Source organism: Parastagonospora nodorum (assembly GCF_000146915.1).
Source record: "Parastagonospora nodorum SN15 chromosome Unknown scaffold_8, whole genome shotgun sequence".
NCBI classification, from domain to species: domain Eukaryota; kingdom Fungi; phylum Ascomycota; class Dothideomycetes; order Pleosporales; family Phaeosphaeriaceae; genus Parastagonospora; species Parastagonospora nodorum.
In genome coordinates, this window is record NW_001884556.1 from 613,691 (window position 1) to 638,743 (window position 25,053).

A 25,053-nucleotide genomic window follows, 5' to 3' on the forward strand; every position below is an offset into this window, starting at 1 on the left:
CACTGTACCGCTGAGATGCAGGAGGTAGCCTGGTGTGCGACGGATTAAGGAGTCCGGATAGTAATGCGTTCAGGCTGTTCTCGTGGTCTGAGTCGCCGCAGTGGATGACGATGTCGGCTGCTTCTGCGTTGGTGGACAGGAGAGATGAGGAGTCGAAGTCGCCCTGGATGATGGCGACGTTTGGGTAGCACTTTGTGAAGGTCTCTGGGACGCGTCTGAGTAGGACAGTGATGGACCACTCTGGATGAGCTGTGTAGATGGTGTGCAGAACCGAGCCGCCGATGTGGCCGGTTCCTCCTGTACTGTATTCGGTCAGATGGCAAGAATTCTGAAGGGACGGTTCTCTCACAGGAACAATTTGGGTACCATCGTGCCGACTTCTCGTTGTTTGGACACCGAACTGCTTGTATGCGAAGTTGCAGGTTGATGTAATGGTAATCAAGACAATATCACTTCTCATATGTATATCTATGTCTCTTGAGGGGCATGGTTGATTGGTAATCTTGTTTCCACCCGATGCTCTGTTGATCCACTAGAACATCACATTCGATGCTGTGGGAGCGCTAGAACGTCACTTCACAATGTTGCGGGAAGGCTAGAACGTCATATCCAAGAGCTGCGGGACTGATTGATTCTAACAACTGCCGACGAAATAAGGGCATATTGAATCGACTACCTTCCCATCTTGGGACTTGACAATAGATCGTTCCCGATAGCGAATCAGTGAGGGCTGGGGTGCTTTGAGGCATATCCAAACACAGCTGGCGTCACGTAGTCCATGGAGAGGAGCCATGTCTTGCAAATAACAGTAAAACGGCAAAGCCACTGGGCAAAACAGGCTCGAGAATGTCGGATTCCACTGTTGATGGTGAAAGCAGATGCCGAGGGCAGTGATGGCGCGCTAGGTGGGCCCTGTCAGCGAATCAGCGCGAAGTGCCGACTCCACCGAACTTTTTTCTTAGCTTCTCGAAAAGTTCGCGACCTGCGACACGCCCATTTCCACGCAGTTGCATACCACAAACCAGCATTCACAATGACGGCCGCCGACATCGACTCGAAGAAGCGCAAGCGCAAGCACAAGGCCAAGAAGGGCGAGGAAGCTGAGCCCGTCAAAGCGCATACCAATGGCGCAGCAGCAGTAGAGAAACCCCGCAAGAAGTCGAAGAAGGAGCACACACCTGAGCCTGAAGTGGAAGATGTTGTAGCGGATGCGTCTGAGAATGATGTAGAGAGCGGCGCTGAGGAAGACGAGGAGCAAGTCAACGCTGAGCTCAAAGAGATTGCCGCGAAGGCAAAGAAGGCAAAGAAAGCCAAGGCAGCTCAAGATGAGGACGAAGATGAGGATGCGGCTGGAAGTGGCGCCAACGCACTCGCAGTAGCAGACCTGCCCTCTGGTACTTCGATACCCACGGTGGACGATCCGACCCGTTTTGACGAGCTGAACCTGTCCGAGCGTACAATGGAGGCCATCAAGACGATGGGCTTCGAAAGTATGACGGAGATCCAGCGCAAGGCGATTCCACCACTACTGAGGTAATGCGCGCATACATCGACCAGAGAAAGTTGGCTAACGCAGTAACAGTGGAAAGGACGTACTCGGAGCCGCAAAGACTGGTAGCGGAAAGACGCTTGCTTTCCTGATCCCTGCCATCGAGATGCTGTCTTCCATGCGATTCAAGCCGCGCAACGGTACCGGTGTCATTGTCGTGTCCCCTACCCGAGAACTCGCTCTACAAATCTTCGGAGTCGCCCGCGAGCTCATGGAGAAGCACTCGCAAACTTTTGGCATTGTCATTGGTGGCGCAAACAGGAGAGCAGAGGCTGAGAAGCTGGCTAAGGGTGTCAATCTGCTTATTGCGACTCCCGGACGTCTGTTAGACCACCTGCATAACACACAAGGCTTCGTCTTCAAGAATTTGAAGAGCTTGATCATTGATGAAGCTGATCGTATTCTGGAAGTCGGATTTGAAGACGAAATGAGGAGTATCATCAAGATTCTTCCCACAGACAGGCAGACAATGCTCTTCTCCGCGACACAGACCACGAAGGTCGAGGACCTTGCGCGTATATCACTGAAGGCCGGCCCGTTGTACATCAACGTGGACTACCGGAAAGAGCACTCGACTGTGGAGGGACTTGAACAAGGGTATGTCATCTGCGACTCGGACACACGCTTCAGGCTGCTATTCAGCTTCCTCAAGAAGCACCAGAAGAAGAAGGTCATTGTGTTCTTCTCGAGCTGTAATTCGGTCAAGTTCTACGCCGAGCTGCTCAACTACATTGATTTACCGGTCTTGGAGCTACACGGCAAGCTCAAGCAACAGGCCCGGACGAATAGGTTCTTCGAGTTCTGCAATGCACAGTCTGGAACTTTGATCTGTACAGATGTTGCGGCACGAGGGTTGGATATCCCCGAGGTAGACTGGGTGATTCAGTTCGACCCTCCGGATGACCCGCGCGACTATATTCACCGTGTCGGTCGAACAGCGAGAGGTTCAGAGGGCAAGGGACGGAGTCTGATGTTCCTGTTACCGTCCGAGATTGGCTTCTTGAAGCTGCTCAAGGAGGCGAGGGTGCCGTTGGTGGAATTTGAGTTACCAGCAAACAAGATTCTGAGTAAGTCTAGGCGCGGTTTTTGAAACGTGGTTCACGCTAACAGCTCTGCAGACATTCAGAGCCAACTGGAGGCGCTCATTACGAAGAACTACTACCTCAACAAGTCTGCCAAGGACGGCTATCGATCTTATCTGCAAGCGTATGCATCACACAGTCTGCGCTCCGTCTTCGATGTGCACAAGCTCGATCTCGTCAAGGTAGCAAAGAGCTTTGGTTTCTCGACACCACCGCGGATAGACATCTCGCTTGGCGCGAGTTTGAGCAGAGATAAGAAGGTCGAGGGACGGAGAGAATATGGACGTCAGCCGCAGCAAGGAAGAAGGCCAATGAAACCGAACAAACGGTTCTAGTTGTGCGGAGGTGACGACGAGCATGTGCATGGCGTTTCGGGCGCAGTCTAAAACTAGGCATCGGGGTTGATGCAGCTGTTCGCGGCTTAATTGCAGATGCAGAAATGCAAGAAATGCACAGTCAGTGAACAAACGTGAGTGCCGTGGAGTCGGCGGCACGCCGCAACACCGGTGAAGAAACAGCCTCGCGTCTTTTTTGCGTGCAGCCACTTGAAGGCCTAGAAGGCACTTTTCCGCGAGGTCAGGGCCTGCCACCTCATCGCAACAAATGCTCCGCAACATGTGTATAGCATCCTAGGCGTATAATTCGATACATGGTTCCCGCACGCAGCCCTACCACTCCGCAGTTAAAGTGATTGTATGGGCGATGCGCTGGCAAGGCCAAAGCTCCATGAGCCAATGATGGCGTGGAGCCGCGGAAACGACAAGCGGAAGCGTCCGCCGGCGGGCGCTCGGCAACATCACCCTGGTAACGTAGACTAACAGTTAGCGCGCACCCAAGACGGGACGATGACGAGGGCACCGTCCACCTGGAGTGCAGGAGCGATGTAGCGGTGAAGGGAAGTAAGTCTGTTGTGTTTTGCGGAGGGGGTGTTGGGGAGGATAGCTGGATGGCAGAGATGGACAAAGGAGACGAGGCTGGGGAAGTACAAGCAGGAAGACGGGGTCCCAGCCACCTGCCGGACACGGCGATGGGGATGGGGACAGTTGTCGGGACGGTATGCTACTCGCTCAGCGGCGCTGCAAACTGGCTACTGGCTACTGGCTACTGGCTACTGGCTACTGGCTGCAAAGCGGGTCATTTTGCAGCACTGGTGCAGCTCCTGCATAGCTCGCTGGGTCCACGAGGGATGGGGAGCACGCTGTTTGGTGGAGTGTGGTGGTGCAGCACGAGGTGGCTGGTAGCGACAAGTCATGATGTCCTGTCCCATTTGGCATTTGGATACGGGGAGGCTGTGGAAAAAAAATAGCAAGCGAGACAATCTGGCCGTGAGGTGTAGCGCCGACGTCCTGATGTTCCCATTTTGCATCTCTTTTCTCTTTGATTAATCTGACTACCGGGCGAAGGAGCGTGTCTCCTCGGGTTGGTTGGGCTTTCGATCACCTGGAAGGCTGGGCGCTAGAGTGGTAGTAGACCTTGGCCGTGCAAGCTCTCACTCTACGGCGACGACATCGCGACGGGCAGTCCCCCTTCACTGCAGACAGACGGCCCTGCTTGTAGCCATTGTAACGCTACACACGCGTTTCCCAGCGGCTGTTCCTGGCCTCGGTACGTCCTCGAGCTGCGCAATCTAGCGTGGTGTAGCGCAGTGCACTCACTGTAGGATCGGCGGACGGACAGCTAACAACAGCACCTCAGCTCTCGTTCTTCGAGTCGCCCGCGCGCCCAGCACGCACCCGCCCGACTCGTCGCATCCACGCCCGCTGCACGCAGTCTTTGCACCTGCTATGCGCCCGTAGACGGTGTCTTCATCACACGTCCGCACCCTCTTCGCGCCCCAAGCGTGCGCCCACGGCCTGCTCTACCGTGGTACCCGCAGCTTTTCCCGGTCGCGCAACCCAGAGACAGCCAGGCAGCGCAACGGTTCTGCGACCTGTCCTCCCCTTTGCGTACGCCCACCACCGCACCCCCAGTGACCGCTCGACGAACATCCGCGCCCATGTCGTCGACCGACCACGCCGCCTTCTAGAATCCCTCGCGGTTCGACCATGAGTTTGGCCACGAAGAGACCCCCCCTCCCAGCACCCACCGAACCCTCGACTCTCGACTCCGCAGACGACACATATCTCCGTACAGACGTCGAAACCAACGTCTCTACGCGCACCGACAAGACTTCTTACTCGGTCCCCGAAGACGGCACACCCATCACCATCAACACCACCAACACCACCAAGCCCCAGGGCACACTGCACAAAAAATTCCCCTCGCAGACCTCGCTGCTCATCGAGTACTTCGAGGCCGGAAAAGAGGAGGGGCAAGGTCCGCTCGCGCCCCAGCGTCCGCGTGCGAGTCACCCCATCCTCTCGGAAAAACACCACCACCGCAAACGACCACGTCAAAATCACCCAGACGAGTCGCCAGCCCCACAAGCCGTCGTACACGCGCCGCATCTCGCTCGGCAGCAAGCCCCGCGACGACATCATCGACACTCGCACCGCCGAGACTTATTCAGAAGCATCCACCGTTTCGTCTCTGCCACCCGTAGAGATCGAAGTGCTGCAGAACACCAGCGACGTCTCGAGCAACGGCGCTGGACGGTTCCAGATCATGGCATCCGACATTTCATCCATGCCACCAGACAGCATGCTTGAAGGAAGCGCCCCAGTAATCAAGCCTCCCGGCCGTCGCAGAAGCCGGAGCTTGGAGAGAGAGACTGTGGCTGAGGCCATGGCTGCCGAGGAGCGCGCCACCTTGAAGGCGCCCAAGCACCAGCGCAGTCGAAGCCTGAGCAAGGACCGCATCACTCAGCGTGTCATGGAGAAGCTGCAACAGCAGCAGGCTCTAGACGACGCCGCCGCCAAGTCGTCCCGCAAGACGACCAAGGAGGAGTTGACCTCCCCCCGCAGATCGCACCGAAGGAGGAGCAAGGATGTCGAGGAAGTCAGCGGCACTGAGTCGAGCCTCCTGTCGTCCAATGCAGACCGGAAATCCGGCGCATACTCATCGCGCTCTGCCGTCTCTGGCACCTCTTCCATCCAGAACCCAAAACTGCTCGCCACCGTCGAAGATGCAATCAAGCGCCTCATCTTACCCGAGCTAAATGCCCTGAAGGAGGACAGGCAGAGTTCGCGAAACCGAGAGAAGTTTGAGCGCATGTCACGTGAAGACATCCGCGACAGCATCAACTACGACGACTCCATTGCCAGTTCCCGTGATCCATCCAGACGCCGGCCATCTAAATCCTCGAGCGCTCCCAAGCTCCACGGCAGCAAGCCCAAGGTCGTACTGAACCGCCACGGCGATGAGCCTGGCGTTGTGCTTTCCGGCGACTCCATCCGCAAGGAGCGTCGATCAAGCCGTGGCTCCGAGTCTCAGCGAAGCTATGCTGACTCTACTTCGCGTGAGAAGACTGAAAAGAGCCATCGAAGGAAGAGCAAGGACAAGTCTAGCTCGACCTCTGTCAGAGACCAAGCTCTGGCAGGACTGGCAGGTGCCGGTCTTACAGCTGCAGCGTTGAAGTCGCATACCTCGTATGAAGAGAAGGAAGAGGAGCGGAGGCATCGAAAGCGCCACTCTTCTCGGAGCAGCAGAAGTCGTTCAGCAAGCATCTCCGAGAGTGTGGAAGAGGTGTACAAGAAGCAGCCCGTCCCGCCGCTCCCTTTCAATCATAGCGAGCTCATAGGCGGCTCTGAAATGACTCGCGACTCGATCTTGTCCGCAGAGACAGACACAAGGAAAAGGCCCGAGTCGAGAGACTCACGGTCCTCGATCAATGGCTCGGCCAGCATCACTGGAGTGGACAGGAGCTTGGGTGTCGAAACACCACTTCAAGAAGTACCCCGCGGCATCCTCTCCCCTGCACCGCGCACGCCAACACGGACTCCAAATGCTTTGCAACAGACGATGGGCACTGCGCACAGCAATCGCTCGGTTGGCGAGATCCGGACCATCACACCCAAGAGCGATCGCAGCTACTTTTCAAGAAGGGAGCAGACTGACAATGCAAGCTTGCAAGCTGCCGCTGCCGCTAAAGCGCGTGCCATCGAGCGCTCTGACCCACAAGCATCACAGTTTGAAATTGCCGAGGACAGTTCGAATCGCGGAGTTAGTCCAATCCAAAGTGAAGCGAGCTATCGCGAAGAGGTCAATGCCACTGGCTCGCCTCGCCATATGCGATCATACCATAGTGGGGCATCAGTGTCTTCTCTCGGACAAACGATACATCGCCCACAGTCAAATCTTTCCATTGGTTCGCTAGAATCCACGGCGAGCACCAAGGCAGCACGGACACGAAAGCGACCGCAAGGCATCACTCTAGAAAGCAAGCGATCGGTGCTTGGAGATTCAGAGACTCCGCGCGATGCCGAGGACTTTTTCGAAAAGAACCACGAGCAAAATGAAATCTATCGAAGGGAGCTAGAGGAGAGCTCACAGGCATCCCCAGGCATCAACTACAACCGCATGACTAACTACACCGACGATAGCGCCGATGGCCAATACCTGGATTACCAAGACAAGGCCAACTTTGAAGATGTCCGCAAAGTCGGTGTCACTCCCGAGTACGTGCACACGCCACTCGCAGTGGAATCGGCGGTTGCTTCTCTTCACGACCCTTCCACGATCAGTGTGCGTTCTTCGGCTGTATCGAGCCCGTTGAAGAAAAGCCGGTTATCCCAAGTTAGTCCAAGCCCTTCGGCAGGCCCCATCTTGCAAAAGAACGAGGTGCCCAGTGGTCAGAGATGGGCTGCCATCCGTGGTGAAGCAGAGGCTTTACACCACCAAGTGAATGCGGAGAATTCTCCCAGGCAGAGCATTGCCCAATCAATCGATGACCAGCCACAAATGCACCATAGTGCATTCCCTACGGATGGCCACATGATGCCAGAGATAGGATATGGCGTGCATGACGACAACGACTCAGATGTTACGACCAACCCATCTATTATCCAAGGACCTCTTGGAGATGGCTTCCACGATCAGACCGACGATCTGTTGAGCCGTCAGGAAGAACGTGAGCGCACGCCGACGTCTTTCAGCAAAGGCGGCGCTATGGGTGCTGGAGCTGGCGCTGCTGCTATTGCTGCCGCCGCAGCAAACCATCTCCAGAACAATCAAAGTCCTGTCAGTTACGATGAGAGACGTCAACCCAGTGTGGAGGATGAATACGACCAAGACTACAGAGGTGAGACTCAATACGAGCAACAGTCTGGCTATGCCCACAGCAACCGTACTCCTGTGTCCAATGCAACAGGCTGGAGGGACGAAGGGTACCAGTCGGCTAACGCACGTGAAGCCTACACGCCGCAAGGCCGCAATCACACCAAGTCCTTTGACGATGACGGGCTTGGTGATGATTACGATGAATCGGGTCTTGGTGCCCCTGACCTGTTTGCTACGAGTGGAAAACACACTAGACACCAGAGCGGCAACTCTCATGGCATGGCCTCGCCTTTGTACGACTCTGCGACCGGCAAAGGTATCGATCGCATTCAATCCAAGGACATTGTGGCACTTATGGACCATCTCACTGTTCGCGACGCGCAGCGTAATGCTCGCGATACCGAGATCCTTGTTACTCTAGTCCGAAGTGCGGCAGAGATGCGCAACCAGCTAGATGACCTAAAGCAGTTCATCAAGGTCCAGGACAACATGATCATGGGAACCACAGACAAGAGAGTCGGACTCGCTGAGCAACGAATCTTGGGTGGACCTCGACCACAGCCCATGAGCTCGCCGAGAGCCAACCGATCATCTTCAGAAGATATAGATGTCGAAACGAAGAAGAAGAGCATGTTCAAACGTGCCCTAAAGGGCCTGACTATGAAGGGTGGCAGCGACATGAAACACATCGAAGACATGTTGATGCAGCTGCTCGACGAGGTCGAGGGCTTGAAGCACGTCAACCAGCAGTCTTTGGATCAGCACGCTCGAACGAACAGTATGACCTCGTATGAGAACCTTCGAGCCAGCGGCGATGCTGGCTACGAGCCGGAAGGTCGCGCCAATACTGCTTCATCTCCCGATCAATCAGGTTACCTGTCCAACCCTTCGTCCGCGCGACGCATCCAGGACCTGCATTCTGGTTACGATGTTCCAGCTACCAACCGTGTTAGCACTGTTCAGGAGGTTTCTGATGAGGAGTACGACGAGCGCGATGTGCGCGAACCTCAATACGAGAACACTGAGCGGATGACCACGCCAACGCAAGAAGTGTACCACGAGAGGAAGTTGTCACAAGAATCACCACAGGCCTCTAGAGCGATGCGGGATTCACAGAGCCTGGACAACACCCCGAAGCGAAAGCACAAGTCTAATACTTCGTCAATTTTTGGCATTCCCAAGATCTCAAGATGGTCCAAGACTACATCATCCACCAATCCTGAGACTCTGCCCCGCAACAGCGGTTCCAGCGAGAAGCGACCTTACTCCAGCCACTCCAGATCTGGCTCAAGGCAGTCGCTCGAGTACTACGACGACGAGCCATATGAGATGCGTAATGATGACAGGCTCCGGTCCAGCACCTCTTTAGCCAGGGAAGAGCGTGCTTCAATCCGCTCAGCACGGTCTCCTTCCCCTCTCATCCCCGATGATGACGATCTCCAGTATGAGATGGAAGACCCAAAGTATCAGGCTCACCGCAACTCGTTGAACCTGCAACACCCCCAGCCCCGCGCTGGCCCGACTGGCCGTCACCAGAACCACCTCGAGACCCAGGCGCAGATCTATGAGCCTCTCTCGTCTCCCGACTATGACCAGTGGGGCAGCATGCCTGCCCTGGCTCGGAATCGCATGTCTGCCGGCAGCGCGCCGCAGGGACCCATGTCACCCATCTATTCTGATGGCGGATATAGCCAGCACTCGGCTTCGGAGCAGCAAGCACCACCCCGGCCGCCAAAGATTGCAGATGATGGCCCCCTGGTCCCACCCCAGCAGCCTCTTGCTGGCTACGGTCAGACCAGGCAGATGTACAGCTCTACCAACGAGTTTGGAAGCCAGGGTGCCTTGACACCACTTGCACCCATTGCAGAGGTGCGATATTCGCTTGAGACCGATAGAGGCCATCGCGTAAGCTATACATCATCTTGAAAACTATACACCATGTCCTAATATCATCCAGATCCAAGCCACGCCCACGCCTTCTCCTAGGCCAAGCAGCCAGCACCTCCGTGCCAACGCGGCGATGAACAGCCCACAGCGCAAGATCACAGGGCCAAGGCCAATGGGAAGCAGAAGCCCAAGTGGACAGGCGGGTCTGCAGTATTCTGATACCGTCATTCGCAGGAAGCCTGTTGCTGGTACGTTGTGATAAGCTTGCCAAACTTTACATACCCGAAGCTAACACCTATGTCAGATGACGAGGAATCTTTGCAATCCTACCGTAGCAGCCTCGACTCGGAAATCTTCTAGGAACGTAACGGCCGGCCTTGCTTCAACGTCCGAGGCTATCTAGCCAAGGAAGTCAAAACGACGGGAAAGAGTAAATATACGGAAAAGAAAAATCGCGCTTGTGATACCATTTTGATTATAGTTTTTTGGGTGAACATATTCGGTCGCGTTAGCATAGGCTTGGGGCATGAGGCTGTGATGACTTCATGCCGATATGAGCGATGAGCGATGAGCGATGACAGGAGTAATAGGATAGGAGGGAAATCTGCGTATATAGTTTATGATGAATGGAAATAAATGCATTCGTCGATTTGACAATTGTGCAAGATTAGTGTGCAAAGACGCCAGGCAATTCCGCATCTGATGTGATGACGGGCTGTGGAAGCAAACACAGTGAGCATAATGATAATTTACAAGTAAAGTTTACAATCAATTAAACAGATGCAGATCCTGATGCATGGAACCAGCTCTCTCACATACCCATGCTTCCTCCCATCGCTCCCCCAATCATGGAACCACCCGCTCCACCCAGTGCCTGAGGAGATCCATACGGTCCAATCCCCTCGCCCCGAATATTCTGCCGCGCAAATGCAACCTGCTGCACTTGCTTCATCAAGTCCTCCGGTGTACTCTTGCCCGGCACAAATACCAGCCCGCCATCAGGAGCCTGTCTGCCCGTCCCAACAAAGTTGCCCTCTGCATCCTTGACATAATGCTTCAAATAAAACTCGCGTGTCATTTTGCGCACAGTGACGGTTTGCGTCACTCTGCCTGTCTTGTGGGAGAAGGGGTTCATGTCGTGGATGGACTTGTGGTGCATGCGCGAGACCATGGGGACGGATATGGTTTCGGATGGATCGCCGACTGCTAGGGCGGACATTTCGCCGTGAACGGCAGAGGAAAGTGAGTCGTATGTTGGTGGGTGGGAGGTGTCGGCGGCGTCGTAGGCAGGGGCGGCGTCTTGCGAAATTGCATGGCTCTTCTCAGATGATGCTTCGTGTGCCTTGTCCATGTTGTAGTTGGAATGTGACTACGGAGGTTGATGTGGTTGTGAAATGTGTGTTTTCTTGTGAGATATGTGTATTATGGGACTGTGGACTGAGCCTGTCTGTAGGGGTTATCGTGGCCCATAAGTAGTGCTTTCAAGCTCTGAAGCGTGAATTGTGAACAAAGGCGCAGACTGCTTCGCCTGCCTTCACTGCCCCACGATGATCATTTGGTACGCCAGTAGTGTCAGGCCTGCCATTTTACCCGGGAAGCACCAATGAGTAGGGCTGAATGCATGGGACGCCATGTTCTAAGATGTGTATTCAGATGTCGTTGATGGCTAACCTTGCTCTAGCCTAGAGACAGAAAGTTCATAAACAGACGCGGTCTTCGCGCGTTGCGGTTGAGTGTGCAGTGTCTCAAGGCAAGGGAGTATATTCGCTTCATAGAAGCTTCAGAAGCTTGTTTTCGCCTCCAGAGGCCAGTGCTAACGCAACGAGGCTAGGCTGCTTCTGTCGATCCCATGGCTCAGACCTGGGGAACCGCGTGGCTGAGCGATCTGGGGGCGACATGGACATGAATAGACGGTCACGCGCAACAACATGACTTGACTTTTTTCTTCGTTGCTGTTATGATCCTGCATCTCCGGGATTTGGACTGGAAAGAAACTCTATGCCAGCTTGACGTCATGTTCAGTTCTGGCAGCTGCGCTAGATGTCTAGCCAGAGCCAGCTAACAACCCCGACCGCGCCTGGCCTCGCAGAAGGTGCGGAGCAAAGTGCCAGGTCCTCGCAGCCATGTACATAGACACTCACATTGACGCTGCAAAGGCCATGTGCCATGTCGTTACCTCGTGTCGAGCCAGCTACGAGCGCGTCTAATGCGCCGTCGGCCTGCGAACATCGTTACCACCGGGCTATGAGCGAGGACCAAGCGAGGCGAACCATCCGATCGATTCCCGAACTGAAGCGCGAATCTTCACGTGAAGTTTTGGCTGCTGTAGGACTTCTAGCCGCGCTCGACATTGACGACCGTCCCTCCTTTGCGATCCGCATACAGTCACCACCGAGCCAGCCATCCGACGCCGACGAGTGCATCGACCTGGTATATTGCAATGCTGCTTTCACCAGCAACGAAGGCTTGTTGGCCAGAGTGTCCGGACAGCTAGACGCAGCAAGCATATTCGCGGAACATGGACAGCCGCAACAGGCTTTCCGCAAGTGGCTGCGGGGTACATCAGACGAGAACGACTTCTGTCGACGGGGAAATGCATACATGTTTGATGGTCTGATCTGGACAGCGATAACCATCAAGGACCACAAGATTGTTAGTGGTCTTTATGCTTCTCTGCTATGGCCTGATACGGGGCCTGGAAAGCGCTTAGAAAGCGTTCCAGTCCGGCCCTTGAACATGCCAGTGCAAGGAAGAGCCCCCATCGTACCGCCTAACCCATATCTACATGATAGCCCCAGCAAAAAAAACACCGAACGACTGCCTCCAGTCCATGGTGTTTCATACGATGTCACTCTCTCCAATCCACCCAATTCTATTCTAAACGATCCACATCAAACACTTCCGCAGCATCGAATGGGCTGATACACCTCTGGGGGCCATGAATGTGTGGCCGCCTGAGTTGCGCAATGTTGTCAACATGTGTCTCAACGACATTCAACCATGCATGCTATTCTGGGGCGAAAGTTTAACAATGATATACAACGCTGCTTATGTTCAGATTCTTGGTATCATGCATCCTGGAGCCCTTGGGCAAAGCGCGCGACATTTTGCTAGTGAGTACTGGCATACTTTCCAACCTCTGATCGATCATATGAACAACACTGGACAATCTGTGTGTGATTATGAAATACCAATATTCATCGATAGGCATGGATTCCTGGAGGAGACATACTGGTCTTTTCAGTTCATTCCGGTCCTAGACTGCCAGGGGCATATTGCAGGATATTACCATCCACTATTCGAGACGACCAAGTATGTCATGCATACTGCGCACACATGATCTAAACTAACGGTCGGTTCCAGACACAGCCTACTAGAACGCCGTGTCTCAAGCCTCGTGGAATTGGGAAGCCAAACCGCGAAGGCTCGAACTCTGGCGTCTTATTGGGACCTCGCGTTGCAGACCTTGAAGCTCAACGACAAGGATGTTCCTTTCGCGCTCCTCTACGCAGCGGATGATCAACACGCGTCCGAAGTCGGATCCTTATCTTCACCTGGCAGTCTGCTACCAATTGAAACATATTTGCTTAGAGGCACGATAGGCGTACAGGCGGAGCACGCGATTGCGCCATTACGCATCAACATCCAGCAAGGAGCGCATATCCCTTTCAGCCATACCTGACGCAAGCGATCAAATCGAAGAAGGCCCACAGTTTGTTGGATTTCGATCAAACTCGAGTTATCTGAAGATGAGCGAAGATGCATTGTTTGGAAAGGATTTGGTGAGCCTTGCAGAACACTTATTGTTTGCCCTCTTGCCCCTACCACCGGCGAACAGGTCGAGGGCTTTTTGATTCTAGGAATCAATCCTCGAAGACCCTTTGACGAAGAATACAAGAAATTCGTGCAGGTCATGCTCCGCCTTTTAGCGACTTCCTTGGCCTCGGTCGTATTGTTCGATGAGGAGGTTCGTGAGAACGAAACAGCGATCGGACGCGCTGCCGAAATGCAGGAACAACTTCTCGCCGAACTTCAAATGAAAGAAAAACGATTCCAAAGATTTGCAGAGAGGGCAGATATTGCAATCTTCATCATGGACTCTGTTGGTAAATATACCTATCGCAATCAACGCTGGTACGACATGTTCGAGGTGGCTACAGACGACAGTGACGCCATGGGAGCATGGCTCAACATCGCATTTCCAGAGGATATCGCAAAATGTGAAGCCATATTTGGAAAGCTGGTAATGCACAAAGAAGCAGTCTCATTCGAACTCAAAACGAAAATGCCATGGGTACCGCCCCCGGATCTTCTTCAGCCCAAGTCTGAAACCACGGAGCATCATCGTTGGATTCTTTGCTCTGCGTATCCGGAGTTGGACAGCAGGGGAGAACTTGTAGAGATTGTTGGCAACGTAACGGACATCTCCAAACAGAAATGGGCAGAAGACATGCAGAAGATCAGGACCGACGTTGCACTGGAATCCAAACAGCACCTGGAGCATTTCATTGATACAACTTCACACGAGATGCGCAATCCACTGTCTGCAATTATGCAGAGCGCCGACGGGATTCTTGCATCTTACGCGGCCGAGGCTGACGTCCCACCATCGCCATATGCTTGGTCCGTATTTCTGGAGCAGACCTTAGATGCAGCTCAGACGATAGCACAATGCGCCCAGCATATGCGGCACATTGTTGATGATATCCTTACAATCTCGAAATTGGACTCAGGCTTGCTAGTCATAACCCCCGTTGATTCTCGACCGGAGAGTCTCTTGAAGCACGCTGTCAAGATGTTTGACGCTGAGGCAAAGGCTGCGCGTGTGGAGCTGTCTTATACCGTCGATCAATCATATCGCGAAATGGACTTAAATTGGGTGTCGTTGGACCCCACACGACTTCTACAGGTAAGCGGAAGACTTCTCTGTCACTTAGATTGCAGGATGGGAGCACATTTAGTCACCAAGTCCATACGCAGCTCGCTTTCACAGTTTCTATTACGCTTTTGATACTCTCGGCTAACAGCCTTAGATTCTCATCAATCTTCTGACAAATGCGATCAAATTTACACGTCTTGAAGCAACGCGCAGAGTTACTGTAACTCTTTGTGCTAGTATAACTGCACCCATATCCGACCCTAAGGGGATTTCGTTCAATGAAGAGAAACTCGTTGAGGAGGATCATCACCTGAAAGAGGATTGGAAAAAGGACTGCAGCCTTCTTTTTCTCCAGTTTCTAGTCGCTGATACAGGCCGCGGCCTTTCTGAGACTGAGAGAGGCTCACTCTTCAACCGTTTCAGCCAGGCATCGCCCAGAACACACATACACTATGGCGGTTCCGGACTTGGTCTTTTCATATCACGACGACTTACTGAGCTGCAAGGCGGTGCTATTGGGCTCAAAAGTGCACCTGAAAAGGGGAGCACATTCTCCTTTTATATTAAAACGCGACGCGTCATACCCGCAATGGTTCGGAAAGGCAGTTTACCCAGTGTCCTGCCCGAGGATATCAAGCATCGCCCCCAAACGCCGTTGACTGACATGTCACGACCGCCGCCGCCAATACGCATGCAAACCCATATGATTAAGAGTCTGAATAGCTCACCGCAGTTAATTCGTCAGGCTACCTTCCGCCGACGGTCATCTTTAGCCCACTCGGAAACCCCTGTTGAATTGCCGGGTCAAACATTTCTTCCAGATTTAGCAGAGGCCAAAGCAGCCCCGAAAATTCTGCCAGTGATGCACGTGCTCGTAGTTGAAGATAACCTAGTGAATCAAAAGGTCCTCGCAAAGCAGCTACGCAACCTCGGCTGCGTCGTCAGCGTAGCTAATCACGGCCGGGAGGCACTAGATTTCCTCGAGAGGACGAAGTACTGGAATCACAATTCCTCTCGTCCAAATCCCACCTCTCGTCGCAAATCGTACCACATACCCTGTACGGAGCCTCCGCCGGCATATCACATTGACGAAGCCGATATGCCTCTCGATCTCAGCGTCATTTGCATGGATTGGGAGATGCCTATTATGAACGGCCTCGAGGCTGTTAGGCAGATTCGTCAATTGGAAGTCGACGGGGTTCTAGTGGAGAGGATTCCTGTGATTGGCGTTACGGCAAATGTCAGGCAGCAACAGATCGACATTGCTATGGCGGCGGGGATGGACGATGTTGTTGGCAAACCGTTCCACGTCACCGAATTGCTTGCGAGAATGAAGAGTGTTGTAAACATTTCAGCTAGCGATATCAGTGAGATCGGGCTTGGAATTAGTGCAGTGGGACAGTCTTCTGTGGATGCACGCTGAAGTTGGAGCAGTTAAGAAGAGCCTTCGGCGCTGTCATTACTGACCTTTAAAATATACTGTATGCAGATTATCAAATCCTTGCTGGTTTTGATCAGGAAGTCATATGAAACTCTCTCTGTTTGCTGCGAAGGCCTGTTCTGTATAGCCCAAGGGCTGGGTAAGCATGCAATGAGATGGCGCAGGTGCAAGACAACCGGATGTTGCAGATGCACTATGCCGGCAGTCGTCTGCGAGACTCATACACACGCCACGATTACAATATCAGCTAGCATGATGCAAACATTGATAGAGTATTCAACCTGTCTTGGGTGTATTGTGGTTATGAGGCCAAACTGTCTGTCCATGATCGTTCTCAGACCCTGGTGCATTCTCGCAAATAAGTGATCTTTGCGTAGGTTCAACAACGATCGAAGGGTGTCCTTGTAACCCCAAGATCACTCCGGATAGCGGAGTGAGGTCCGCTTGTACTCTCGGGTTTGTGGCAAGAAGGATAGGGGAGCTGTTCCAAATGTAAGTTTGAGTTGCCCATGTGTGCAGCAGGCAATCCGTCACAGCAGTGCAATCGTTGCTCCCTCATCGGACCCACAACTAGTACAAGCAGTCTACACGCATGATAAAGCTGTAGTGTAGTGAAAAAAACTCGGCCTGTATTCCAAGACGTCCGGGGCAGGTTTCCATACCCAATGAAATCAACATTCGAAGGACGTCACTCATCGCGCCTGACGTCGCTTAAGCGGCGTCACCGTCTTCACCCAAACACTTGAGCTCCCAGCCGACTGGCTGGGAATTGTTGAGCGACGTGCATTATTGGAAAAGGTCTAAATAAGAGTTTGGAGCGCCACAAAAGTTTAAAGTCGTGATGAATATACGGCTCTGTGCACAGTCGATCATCATGACGGTACGGAGGTACCTACACCACTCGGCTGCGGGTACGAGATGACGTCCACATCGCATCATGTATATTTCCTCATCGAGAATGCAAGCGCTCTTTTAAGTCAGACTACTAGATCATTAGGGCTAAATCGGGTCTCGGAAGAATCGTAGTGCGCAACGAGGAAATCGGGATCTACGTCAGTGGATTAGCGTTGCCGATCTCAGCCTCAATCTAAGCATCGAGATCTTGGCCTGGCCGACTTTGCCATCTTCAGTTTTACTCCTATTTTGCCGATTGCCATGTTTGCTTGAGCACTAGTTTCCACGTCTTTTGGTATCCGCGATCGCTTGTTGACATGGGGCTGGATGTTACATGAAGCTGATGTTGTCGCAACCGAGCGAACCGCAAGAAAATATACATCGTGACTACGTTGTACTAGGGAAACGACGTGGTGAAACTCGGTAAACTCGTCCGTCCCCAAATGCATCCGTGCCGAACGATTTGCAAGATCTCGATGTGATTTTCGACCAACTGACACGACTCAGCCAGCGCTTACTCTTCCTTTGGCATTCATCATCTCGGGGCCATGGCTTGCTGCAGCCCATTGGTACAGAACAGGACCCTCTATCAACGCTTGTCTCGCGTACGCGACATTTTAGTGACCGCTTCAACGTCATATTCACCGGAACCCCACGACGCGGGATAAAAGACACCAGCGATGCGAGCTTAGATCCTAGAGATCTGCTTGACATAACCCTGGTCCACGCTCGCTTGCCATGCATGAGGATTATGGTCAGCCTAGTACACCCTAGCGGCGGCACGACCATCGAATCTTCTTTTCGTCGAAGGGGTCTCATTAACAACTTCCGGTCGGTGAGCCCAATTACCGCGCCTTTGTTGTCATTGTGACCCACTGTCCCTGTCGACTCAGTGCTATTGATGGAATACTCGGCAAATACCTTGTGGCCTTACACTTAGGAGTACAGTACCTCGGTCTCGCATCACATCCGCACGCCATATTGGTGCTTCGCCAACGGTATTGGCCTGGCATAGATATGCCTAGGTGTAAATATGACAATGACGACTCCGTGAGTTGGCTCCCGGGGCCATCGTCATGCTCGATGTCTTGCTGCTATCCTACACGGTTGCATAGTAGTGCTCAGCCCTCAACAACACTCTGGCGGATGATCATCACGTCGATCTCCAACTGCACGGTCGTCCGACAGCAGCTGTTGGTCTTGGCCGCATACGTTCGGCGACTATTGTGCAGATCTTACCACGATGTGATGTCCTACGAGCATGTTCACCAAGCTCACTCCATTCAGTGACTCCGAGGCACGCCCAAGGACTACCTGTATAAATGTACCGCGCTGCTGCTGCCACAATTCTTTCACTCACCCACCTACCGCTACTTCTCTTACCGTCTCTTTGGGGTACACATCTCCTGCAGTCATGAAGTTCACACAAGCCGCCGTACTGGCTATGCCAGCTCTTGCTGCTGCCTACCCTGGAATGATGGGTGGTGCAGGTTCACGCCAGGAAATTGAAGACTACCTCCGTACCGAAATCAAGCGTGAAGAGGCGGAGAAGCGTGAAGCTGAACCCCAACTTCTCAACCCAGTCGGCAATCTGCTTGGTGCTCTCGGTGACACTGTCTCTGGATTGCTAAATTCTGTCGGCGAGGCCATTGTTGTCAAGAGCAATTTGCGCCCAGAGCCCGGTTACGAGTTCAAGGCACCTGGCCCTGGCGACTCCCGTGGACCCTGCCCAGGTCTCAACCTTCTTGCAAACTACGGGTACCTTCCTCGCGACGGTTATGTCAACCAAGGCCAGGTGCTAGAAGCTACCGCACGTGGCTTCAACATGGCGACAGATCTGTCTTTGGTCCTTACCACCTTCGCTGTTTTGGGCAGTGGTGATCTTGATGGATTGTCATTCTATCTTGGATCTGGAAAGAACGGAATCGGTGGACTAAACCGCCACTCTGTTGTCGAGGCCGATGTATCGCCCAACCGCGAGGGTAAGTCCATTCCATTCTCAACACCATATCATGGCTGACAAGCGACAGACTACTACACTGGCTGCGGTGACAACCACCATCTGTCTTCCCGCCTTGTGAAGCAAATGGTTGGTCTTGCTGCGCAGGACCCTAAGAAGGAGTTCAGCATGAATGTCATGGCTCAACACTACGCCCGCAGCGCGACCTTCTCAAAGGACTACAACCCGTTCTTGTACTACTTCCCCTTCCCCCAGATCGTCAGCTTGGGAGCCTTCGCCTTCTACCCCAACTTCTTCTCCAACGGCACTTACGGCTTGGGAGGTGTTGCCAACTACAAGTCCATCATGAGCATCATTGGTGCTGAATACGACCAGAAGACTGGGGAGTTCAAGTATGTTCCTGAAAGATGGCCCGAGAACTGGTACCGCCGTGCGACACCATATGGTGCAGTCACCACACTCGCCGACGGATTTCTGCAAATCTACCCCCGCAACATCATTGTTCCCGGCGTTGCTCAGATTGGCACGCAGAACTTCAACCCTCGGACCTTGCTTTGCGACGTTTACCAGGGTCTCAACTCCATCACACCCCTCGTGCTCGGAGGCACCGAGGAGAACGTCGCCAAGGGCGTTTCGTGGGCTTTGAGCGTACTTGACCCGCTGTTCAGCAAGACTGCGCTTGGCTGCCCCGATAGCGTAATCTCGCCTAACGTCCTCTTCCCTCAGTCGCAGCGCGAAGGTGGGCCAGTGAACCCACCGAGGATTCCCTCGGACGCCAACACTGGTGATAACGTCTACTACAAGACGTACTTCAAGAACGCACCCATGAAGCCACAGTGCAACCCTTCTCAGAACTAATTGAACGAAAAGTACTTGTAGTTGTAATGAACGGCTCCGTTTGAAAAATTAGCGAATAGTTTACCAGTATTAAATATTTAATCACTTATTGTTTCGAAACCTTTGCCTCGTACAAGATAAGACGAGTGAGAACGTGGTTGGTGAAGACTGGAGGCATGGTTTCCAATCTCTTAACGCACCATTCATTTCTTCCACGTACTTATATCATTTTACCCTGCCCCATAAAGCTGCATCCTTCGCTCATATAACCACTGATAGTCGTCTGTCGCATTTTTTATTAGTCTTATCACCCTTGCTCCCAGCACACTTCCAAACTCTTCTGTGTATTGCTCACCAAACTCTTCAATATGGAACTGCTTGCGCCCTACCAATTTATCCATCACCACCCCTTCACTTCCCAACAATGTATCCTTCATCCTTGCCTCCATTCCTCCCAGGCTGTTAGCACTTCCACTCTCCCAATTGAACTGTACTGTATTCTGGTCCAATCCGATAGCCGCTGCGTACTTCTTCACAAGCGCAGGGTTGATGAGATCAGAAGCATCGAGTACAATCGGATACAAGGTGCCAGCGTGGTGTGATTTGCACGGGTAGGTTACCAAATTTGTGAGATGTTTATAAAGCGCAACATGCCATCTATAACTTGCCTCGCAGCGCATAGCCTTCTCCGACGCAGGCGATGAAACAGCTTCCATACCTTCGAGATCGATTGCGGCGCGCATCAGGCTGGGGACGACCAGGCCTGGATGGCGGATGAGAAACGTTGGGCGCACGACTTGCAGGAACGTGTCTGGTATGCAAGTGGGATTCCCTTCCGTCTCTTGATCAGAAGTATGCAGGAAGTCCGACTCGGCGTCTGGTCGAAGCATGAAGTTGATATGTTCTTTGACAAACGTACCGTCGCCGACGAGTTGTGCGTCTTGCACCCACTTCTCCCATGTAGTCAGGTCGTTTTGGATAGTCGCGTTCATTTCCTCATGCTCTTCATCGGTCCACTGAGCGATGGGTCGATTGTAAGTATCGTGCTGGTACCGGTATTGTAGCGAGGGCATGAAGAAGTAACCGTCGCGCGGATGTCGGGAGAGGGATGGTTGGTTCGGGAGGTTGAGCATGCGAACTAACAAATGCGACGCGGTGCGTGGTAGGGTTAGAAGTATATTATGTGCTGGGTGGTTGAATGGAAGTGAAGTAATGGATTGCGCGATGTGTGCCATGGTGCAGGGATGTAGTACATACTACAGAGCGAATGGTTCGGAGAGTAGGACGAATTTATGTAATTCCTACATGCATGCAAATAGTTCTGTACGGCATCATGCATGTCAGCACTGCACGCAAGAGCTTCCCTTCTGAGTTAGAGCCGAACCCCGACTTGTGCAGCTCGTGATCACATCGTAGCAACTGTACAAAAAACCTGCCCTAAAAGTGCATACATGCGCAATAAGAAGAATCGCGAATCGAGCAGATGCAAGATGCCAAAAAAATAACGGCAACAAGCGGAGAGTCAGATGAGCAATAGGAATCTAAATTGTACAACTTCGAGGTGAAAAGAGGACACACATCTACACCGAAATGCCATCGTATACATCATTATCGTAGCCATACCCAAAGATCGTGCTATGCTGATGCGCTATCGAACATTGGCAGAAGTATCATAAGAATACCGAGAAAAAGAACGTTTATGACATGCAACCATGAGAGATGAAATGAAGAAGACGTATTGAAAAGCGAGGCCGATCAAGTGAAATAACAGGTCAGATGAGCATCGTTCTAGATGCCCCATCTAGTCCAACCACCGTTGAGAATTCTTTCCAGTGAGCCAACGACACTGTTTAAAAGCTCGCCAAGACTGTCTTCAGGTGCGCCGGCCCACATGGCCATACCGGTCTGTCCCTCAAGGAACGTACCACGAAGCTGAAGTTTGGCCCAGAGCAACATACTCACACAGCCCGATTGGAGAACATCGAGATCCAGTGACGAGTGTGGCGGGGAAACCAGCTCGGGCATAGCTGAGAGGAACGATAACGTGTTGAAAGTGATCTGGTCATAAGATAGCAAAGTGCTAGCGCTGAGAGAGTCATGTCGAGTAGGCGACGGCGGTTCGCTAGGCATTGTGCTTGGCAAACTCATCTGCATACCGCCGGCGTTTGGAAGCGGGAACGACCTCGTCAGTGGATGCGGCTTGGCCGATACCAGCATTGACTCGTGGTTGATAAAACTCGTCGGCTGCGAATGATGGCGATAGGGCATATGATGTACCACTTGCCGCGAGACACTCTTCCGGGAGGATCCTGCAGTAGTAGCTGCCCAGAGAACAAGAGCTGCAAAGTAAACGCCCATGTCTGAGCCCATGTTAAGCTCGGAATCCTCTGGCTGCTCCTCTAGCGCCATATGTAGAATTTGTATGGCAAGCCGCACGGCTTCTTTGCTGGATACAGTCGGCGAAGCGCCTTCGGGAGCGGACCAGATCTGGTTGATCCAAGCACGCAAAGTCGTTTTGAATATGATCTGAGCCTGTTGAGAAGGTACCTTCTCGAACAGAATCCAAGATTCGCCAGATACTGCCAACAACGCGCGGATTGGAGTCACTTGCAGCAACTTCGCTGTCAAAAGCCTCTGCTTGGTGGTGAATGAAGGATCGAGAATGTGGTCAATGTCTTCAGTGACCGGCGCATTGATATACGGCGAAGCAATCTCAGACCGGTTGTAGAACACTGCGATCAGAATGGAAGACTGGAAAGGGTCGCAGGGTACAAGTACAGGTACTTGCGTGACCTCGAAGACGCGTTGTGGTGATGAAGCGTGTTGCTGAATTGCAACAGCCCAGTCGTCAAGTGTCGTCGCATCCCACACCAAGCTATGAGCTGGAAAGGGGAGGTCGACGCCCTCCTGTCGAAACAGCGATTCATGTGGCTCGCGTGCCAGAAACATAGCCTGCTGGGACTCGAGCACGTAGCAAGAAGTGAGCAAGCGTTGCCAATACGGCACGCTCAACCCATCGCATCCAGTTTCCGAAAACGACGTTCTCGGGTTGCTCGAGAGAAAGGACGATGCTGGTAAGCTCCGGCGATACGCGTGTACATTCTTCGGCCGCCTGTTGTGATTAGTGTGAATGCGTGATTTACCCGCGCTTATCTTACCTTTTGATAGAGCGTGCCGAATCTAGGAGACAATGTTTTTGCAGCACGTCGTGCGCGATATTGAGAGAGCACCTCTACTAGGAAGACTGCCTGGTAGTCGCACAGACGGTCAGGCTCAGCTATCGACTCATGTTTGCGCTGCATCGAGTTAGTCCAATCCATCAAGATTTGCACATGGCACCTACTTTCTCGAGCAACTTGACGCACGTGTCGTGCAGCTTCCTCGCGTTATGCTTCGTACTCGTGTCGTTTGAGTATTGTCCGTCAATGGCGATCATTGCGGCGTAGAGCATGGGTGATGGTTCCATGCTTCCGAAAGTGGGCTGATGGATGACGGGGAAAGTAGGGATGAAAGTGCCTCCAGTAATTGTTTAGATATTGTTCAAACGGATAGGTATGCGCGAGTTGGCCCATACCGTATGTTTTGATCCTGGAACAGCATGCCAGCCTCATCCATGTCCCTCCGCATCATGGTTTTTGAACCAAACTGCTCAAAGTCTGCCGTCGGGTCTGAAGTTGCCAGTATGCCATAACTCGACACTGGATATGAAGTAGTCATGTATGCAAGACTGGGAACTGGTGGACAAGTATATGGCATCGTAGAAACCGATGAAGACGGGGATTGTGGAGTGTATGGCCCCCACGGGTCATGCAAGGACGCATTGGATGGGGTGCGCGTGCGACTGCCACTATGGCTCCATGACAAGTTCGAGAACAAGTTGCCATAGTCTCCTTGGCCGGGGTGCGGAGAAGCATAATCGTCGGATGATGAGTACGCGGGTGACTGGCCGAACTGCTCCCCCCATCCAGCGGAAGTCGACATGCCATCAACCGTCATGGCGACGGGCGCAAATGAGCGAGACGCAAACTGCGCATTATGTTTCGGACTAGCATTGAGAGTCAGTAGCTGCATTTACCAAACAGAACACGTAAGTCTGGAGAGAAGGAGAGGAAACAAGTCTGGCACGCATAATGAAAACTCACTTGGGGCTAGAGGTAGGAGGAGAACTGAGAATGAAAGTGGATGATGAAAGACCAGGAGTCCGTGGAATCAAAGGAGTACGAAAAGGGTTATACCTTGAGGTTATGGTTGATGGATGCTGCCTAGGTGAAGCATACAGAGAGGTCGAATGGGGCGGATCAGATGCGATTGTTGCGGCACTTGCTGGTACTGTTGTCGGCGCAGAGAATTGCGACGAACCTGGAGACCCTGCAGAGTTATATCCATCCTGATGAGAGCTTTGTGCGGGGTCATTACTGCTTTCGTTAGTGACGAGGGGCGTTCTGAGCAGGCCGGGTACTCACTGCCTCTCCTGATGCCTCTGCAGGAGGTCCGGGCGGTAGAATACTTTACTGCAGTTGGCGTAGTCGCACGATAAAGCATCCTCTTGAGCATGATTCTTTTGGTGTCGTCGTAGATGCTCTGCTCGTGTATACGCCTGGAAAAGGTCAGCAATGTCGCACCAAAGAGGATGAATGAGTGTGACGTGCCCTGCCGCACTCGCAATTGTGGACTTTCAATCCTTTCTTCGCCTTACTAACACGTCCCGTCCGGGTGTAATGGACGGATTGGGCTTGCGACAGCATCTTGGTAGGACGCGTTGTCGACTGTGGTCTAGGGCGGGAGGAGCCGACGTGGGGTCCAGATGGCGTCTTCGTGGTTGTTCCAAGACGAGGGTGCGGGCTCATAGGCGCAGAAGTTTGACTGCAGTCATCCGACGACTGTGATGACTTGGGATGCTTGCTATCAGATGGCGATGGTGAGTTAATAGTGGTGTCTCCTTGGTGCTGCTCTTGCTTGATGGTGAGAGCTAGGGAGCGGGCGCTTGTTTCAGTGGGTTCGGACATGGCTGACTGAGGAGGCGATGGGCGGTATATATCCAAGTAGAAGGCGATGGGGCCAGGAGAGATCGGAGGCTCAAGTGGAGACGCAGATGGAGGAAGCTAGAGATTCCAGATCTGGTGGTACGGCAGACGGTTATGAGCTAGTGATCATGTCTTGGACGAGTGGGCGTAGTTTACAAGCGAGGATGATGGGGGACTTGGAGGACAGAGAGATGAATTAAGGAACAGATACCAGGATGTGAGGGTTAGCAGTGGTGTGTTAGTAGTCCGGGAAGGGGAGTGAAGACTGCTCTCAAATCAGGATTATAGGGAACAGATGGAAGGGCAGATGCGCTGCGCTCAGGTAATTTTGTGGAGAAGGACT

At 52.9% G+C, this 25,053-nt stretch overlaps 9 protein-coding genes across 9 annotated transcripts in view; 4 read left to right on the forward strand and 5 right to left on the reverse strand.

Annotated features, from left to right (window-relative positions):
* The window catches only part of SNOG_05765 (hypothetical protein), a gene marked incomplete at its 5' end in the record, with an annotated part of 1,364 nt that extends 876 nt beyond the window's left edge, over positions 1–488 (reverse strand). Inside the window, 2 exons of the mRNA XM_001796110.1 lie at positions 4–302; positions 454–488. Coding sequence (XP_001796162.1) covers positions 4–302; positions 454–488 — 334 coding nt within the window. The remainder of the gene's footprint in view (positions 1–3; positions 303–453) is intronic.
* A 545-nt stretch (positions 489–1,033) lies between these two features.
* SNOG_05766 (hypothetical protein) lies at positions 1,034–2,966 on the forward strand (the record flags this gene model as incomplete). Its single annotated transcript, XM_001796111.1, has 3 exons — positions 1,034–1,490; positions 1,603–2,616; positions 2,668–2,966. The coding sequence occupies 3 exons, from the start codon at positions 1,034–1,036 to the stop codon at positions 2,964–2,966; spliced, it is 1,770 nt and encodes a 589-aa protein (XP_001796163.1).
* Positions 2,967–4,676: 1,710 nt separating this feature from the next.
* SNOG_05767 (hypothetical protein) lies at positions 4,677–10,324 on the forward strand (the record flags this gene model as incomplete). The annotated part of the gene is made up of 5 exons (XM_001796112.1): positions 4,677–4,971; positions 5,012–7,254; positions 7,345–9,657; positions 9,775–9,923; positions 9,980–10,324. The coding sequence occupies 4 exons, from the start codon at positions 4,677–4,679 to the stop codon at positions 9,892–9,894; spliced, it is 4,971 nt and encodes a 1,656-aa protein (XP_001796164.1). The 3' UTR covers positions 9,895–9,923; positions 9,980–10,324.
* Positions 10,325–10,486: 162 nt separating this feature from the next.
* Positions 10,487–11,026, reverse strand: SNOG_05768 (hypothetical protein; the record flags this gene model as incomplete). The annotated part of the gene is made up of 1 exon (XM_001796113.1): positions 10,487–11,026. One exon carries the CDS (start codon positions 11,024–11,026, stop codon positions 10,487–10,489), a length of 540 nt encoding a protein of 179 aa, XP_001796165.1.
* An 893-nt stretch (positions 11,027–11,919) lies between these two features.
* On the forward strand, positions 11,920–14,686 carry SNOG_05770 (hypothetical protein; the record flags this gene model as incomplete). The annotated part of the gene is made up of 4 exons (XM_001796114.1): positions 11,920–12,327; positions 13,139–13,203; positions 13,286–13,457; positions 13,514–14,686. 4 exons carry the CDS (start codon positions 11,920–11,922, stop codon positions 14,684–14,686), a joined length of 1,818 nt encoding a protein of 605 aa, XP_001796166.1.
* A 3,617-nt stretch (positions 14,687–18,303) lies between these two features.
* SNOG_05771 (hypothetical protein) lies at positions 18,304–19,707 on the forward strand (the record flags this gene model as incomplete). Its single annotated transcript, XM_001796115.1, has 2 exons — positions 18,304–18,871; positions 18,920–19,707. 2 exons carry the CDS (start codon positions 18,304–18,306, stop codon positions 19,705–19,707), a joined length of 1,356 nt encoding a protein of 451 aa, XP_001796167.1.
* An 85-nt stretch (positions 19,708–19,792) lies between these two features.
* SNOG_05772 (hypothetical protein) lies at positions 19,793–20,921 on the reverse strand (the record flags this gene model as incomplete). Its single annotated transcript, XM_001796116.1, has 2 exons — positions 19,793–19,854; positions 20,042–20,921. The coding sequence occupies 2 exons, from the start codon at positions 20,919–20,921 to the stop codon at positions 19,793–19,795; spliced, it is 942 nt and encodes a 313-aa protein (XP_001796168.1).
* Positions 20,922–21,808: 887 nt separating this feature from the next.
* SNOG_05773 (hypothetical protein) lies at positions 21,809–23,137 on the reverse strand (the record flags this gene model as incomplete). The annotated part of the gene is made up of 5 exons (XM_001796117.1): positions 21,809–21,930; positions 21,981–22,638; positions 22,688–22,798; positions 22,845–22,963; positions 23,026–23,137. The coding sequence occupies 5 exons, from the start codon at positions 23,135–23,137 to the stop codon at positions 21,809–21,811; spliced, it is 1,122 nt and encodes a 373-aa protein (XP_001796169.1).
* Positions 23,138–23,226: 89 nt separating this feature from the next.
* SNOG_05774 (hypothetical protein) lies at positions 23,227–24,692 on the reverse strand (the record flags this gene model as incomplete). Its single annotated transcript, XM_001796118.1, has 4 exons — positions 23,227–23,731; positions 23,829–24,083; positions 24,150–24,283; positions 24,387–24,692. 4 exons carry the CDS (start codon positions 24,690–24,692, stop codon positions 23,227–23,229), a joined length of 1,200 nt encoding a protein of 399 aa, XP_001796170.1.
* Positions 24,693–25,053: the final 361 nt, after the last annotated feature.